Source organism: Mus pahari, chromosome 3, assembly GCF_900095145.1.
Source record: "Mus pahari chromosome 3, PAHARI_EIJ_v1.1, whole genome shotgun sequence".
In the NCBI taxonomy this organism is placed as follows: Eukaryota; Metazoa; Chordata; class Mammalia; order Rodentia; family Muridae; genus Mus; species Mus pahari.
In genome coordinates this window covers 11443059-11446999 of record NC_034592.1, presented here as the reverse complement: position 1 = coordinate 11446999, position 3941 = coordinate 11443059, and the positions used below count along the sequence as shown (strand labels likewise).

Here is a 3941-nt window from a genome sequence, read left to right as displayed (position 1 = left end):
GTTCCTCTTTCTCCACATCCTCACCAGCATCTGCTGTCACCTGAGTTTTTGATCTTAGCAATTCAGACTGATGTGAGGTGGAATCTCAGGTTTGTTATGATTTGCATTTCCCTGATGACAAAGGATGTTGAACATTGTTTTAGGTGCTTCTCAGCCATTTGGTATTCCTCAGTTGAGAATTCTTTGTTTAGCTCTGTACCCCATTTTTAATAGGGTTATTTGGCTCTCTGGAGTCTAACTTCTTGAGTTCTTTATATATATTGGATATTAGCCCTCTATTGAATTTAGGATTGGTAAATATCTTTTCCCAATCTGTTGGTTACCTTTTTGTCTTATTGACAGTGTCCTTTGCCTTTCAGAAGCTGGGCAATTTTATGAGGTCCCATTTGTCGATTCTCGATNTTACAGCACAAGCCATTGGTGTTCTATTCAAGAAAATTTCCCCTGTGCCCATATGTTCAAGGCTCTTCCTCACTTTCTCCTCTATAAGTTTCAGTGTCTCTGGTTTTATGTGGAGGTCCTTGATCCACTTCGACTTAAGCTTTTGAATATATATTTCCAGAAAACTTTAATGAATACTGATGTTAGCATTGCCCCTGCCTGTTGGAACTGAGCTTGTGCCACTAGGCACCATTTGTGAGATGCGTACATTTGGCCTTGGGTGAATAAGTATGGACTCAAAGTTGTAACAAAATCATCTCATAATCTCTAGCCAACTCTCGAATAGCTTAGCTGTGAGGTATAACCCACACAGTTGTGACAATATTATCCTAACTTTGCTAATTCTTACTAAAACAGTGGTCCAAAGTTGTTCCTTCCAAGTCATGCATAAATATACTAAATATACATAAATATGAGAGGAAGTAGGGGGAAAAGAACACCTGATGGTATAGCCTGATTTTTTTTTTTTTTTTTTTTTTGGTCCATCTGATCCTTCCTAATCATGTCAGGCATTTGAGCTCATCTTAATTATACACCTTGCTGGAAGCTCCCCAGGGAAACATCTGTGCTCCTGGCCCTCTCTCCCTAAGCTTTAGCCTTCTAGCTCTCTGATGTCAAGGTGACCATGTATACTCCCACGGCTGGTAAAGGTCATTCAGGAGACAGGGCATAAACCAACAATTGTGGATCAGTGCTTTTCAAGAGGCTTAATTTCTTCCCAGATCCAGATAGGAAGTCCTCCCTCAATCCTTTCTGAGGTTAAATCTTCATAGACGGCTTTTAATTCCATGGTGCGTGGGTGATATGGATTGGCTCTGAATGTCATCGTTTGTATAGTTATTACACTTTCAGAGGTACATGCTGACTCTTTTCTCTTATGGTTAACTTCACAAGGCAGAGAAGATGGAGATGGACAGGAATTCTGAGAGAGGGCACAGCTGTGCTGTCATTGGCTGTGCCCACCTCTGTTTTCTCATTCGCTACTTTTATGCTGCAGTGATAAAACACCATAATTTGAAGAAACTTATAGAAAAAAAAAGAGTTTATATGGCTGGAGCCGGCAACTGGGAGTTCACATGTTCAACCACAGACACAAAGCAGAAATGAACTGGAAGTCGACTGAGGTGTTAAACAGTCCCACCCACTGTAATGTTCTCCTCAAGCAAGGCTGCATCTCCTAAACTCCCCAGACAGCCCACCAACTGGGCACCAAACGGTCCAATGTCCAAGCATTTATAGAGAACATTTCTCATTCAAACTTCCACAGGTAGTATAGTGCCACTGAGTGATACCCGTCTTGTACTACTCTCTTCATTCCAATCTACTCTGTGTAAGGTGGACATCATAGAACATACTTTCATGATGGGAATGAACCTGGATAGCTTGCAGAAAAAACCTCAAGGCCCAGAAAGACTGCATTTCCTTTAGATGCTGTCTAAGGCAAGGTTTAAATTCTGTTTTTTGTTCTTTCCCATACGACATAGTGCCACAGGTGTTTACCTTATTTGCTTCATTGTAAGGTCAACAAGAGCAAGACCTTTACATATGATTTTAATTTTTGGCTCTGGCTCATATAGTTCATAACTGCTTGCAAATATGGAAAAGCATGTGGAATGTAAGGCAAATGATTAAAACCTTTGTGTAGGTTCTAATGAAAGCCATTTTACTTGGCTATGGAGTAGGATGGCAAGCTACCTTGCTTTGTCAAAGGCTACTTTAGCTTCATTACTGAACATGCTATACCTCAGTGAGCACCTCAGTCTTTGAAAATCTACCATGATTGGTCACTCTAAACTGTAAATCCTGGTGGATGGTGCCACAAATTGCAAACACATTGACTTATTGACTGTCACTTGCTAATTTAGCTTGTTATTATTGGTAAAGGTACGATCCATTTTGATAGATGGTATGCAGTTTAGATGATAGACAAATTCATAGATGATAAAGAAGACAGACAGACAGAGAGACAAATAGATAACTGAAATATATACAAAAGCCAAAAATGAACTTCTCACCCAGGAAGAGACCATAGTAAATAAAAGAATCACATCCACCATTGATTCATTTCAAGTTAAGCCATTTATCTTAAGACAGTGTTAGTGTCTAGCATTCTTAAACTATCTTCAGATGTGGGTCCTAAACAGGATTTATACTTCCCATTGCTATTTCTTTCTCCTTCTCTTTCTTCCTTCCTTTACAAGCATCATCTGTGAGGCAAGAAGCCAGACTCCATGGAGAGAGACTGTAAAGTCCCAGAGAGGCACATGGTACACCCTTGCTCCTGTCCTTACTCTGCAAGGCCCCCATCAAGTCACATGCTTAACTTCTCCATTCTTAGAGCCATGGTTTCTGCTTGGTCACAATTGGAAGCTCCCATCTCTTTGGCTTTTGATGGTGTTTCTGATTCTTTCTTTCAGAGACTGTGGTGTCTATATTGTGTTTACTTGCACTGGTTCCTGAATTCAACCCAATTCATGCTCACCAGCATGTAACATTTATGTGTCTGATTCTGACTGGTTCTGGAAGGACCAGGTAATAGCACAGATAATATTTGGCTTTTCCTTTAAGAATGTCCACCTGAGCCTATATTCTCTATGGCAAACATGTTGCCTAGTGCCAATCTGTTAAGCCTCTGCAGACTCTATCTTTCTCTAATACACTTCAACCTTGGCACAGATGACTTTCTATCAGCAGTTTTCATTACACACATACTTCTTTCCGCCATCTTATAGAGACATTTCATCTATTTCTTGTTTTCATAAACAGTGGAGAATGGCCAACACCATTCAATGATGACTTTTCTCATATCGGCCACACCCCCTCTGCCCCAGCATATCTAGGTAGTTTCCTGGGATTCTGTGGCTTCCCATTGGCCAGATTTTCCTGATAGCCTAGTGCTCCATGCCTCTGACATTGAGCATTGAGTCAACACAAGTGGTGAACAATTACTCCCCTATTTTTCATATGACCTCAAAGACCTTACCTGAAGCCATCGGGGAGCTAAACAGGACACCAGGTCTTCTACTGCCTTCCAATGTCTCACTCCAGAGAGACTTGCTGTGTATAAAGGAGCACCCAGGCAGCGTCTATGGCACAGACCTTCCCAGGGTGGAACTGCCCCTCCTTCCCACCTAAGCATAATAAAAGGGAGGAGCTGGCCACTCCCATACTCCTACACAGGCCAGACAGCCCTAGGAGGTTGGTTGCTGATGACTGAAGCAAAGCCAGGCCCAGCTTCCAGAGGGGTGACTCAGTCTAGCAGAAGCCAAACTGGTTCTTATTTATGTAAACCTGTAGGTCACATGGAAAGGAGCTGGATTTATGAGGTGGGACCTTTGTATCATCCCAAACCCAGCTGTTTCGAGACCATTATGTGTGCATAAATTTGTTTAAGACACATCCTGACTTAGTCCTGCCTCTGGTACTTACAAGTGCTCTCACAAACACCAGTTGCAAGCCAAACAAAGGCCACTTGTGTTCTAATGAAAGAAAGTGGAGAG

The 3941-nt window shown here is 41.7% G+C and overlaps 1 protein-coding gene across 1 annotated transcript in view; it reads right to left on the bottom strand.

The window, feature by feature from the left end:
• Il1rn (interleukin 1 receptor antagonist) overlaps positions 1–3562 on the bottom strand; it is a 19366-nt gene extending 15804 nt beyond the window's left edge. The window contains exon 1 of the mRNA XM_021194073.1: positions 3425–3562. Within this exon, the coding sequence (XP_021049732.1) occupies positions 3425–3434 (10 nt within the window). The 5' untranslated portion in view covers positions 3435–3562. The remainder of the gene's footprint in view (positions 1–3424) is intronic.
• Between the last annotated feature and the right edge of the window lie 379 nt (positions 3563–3941).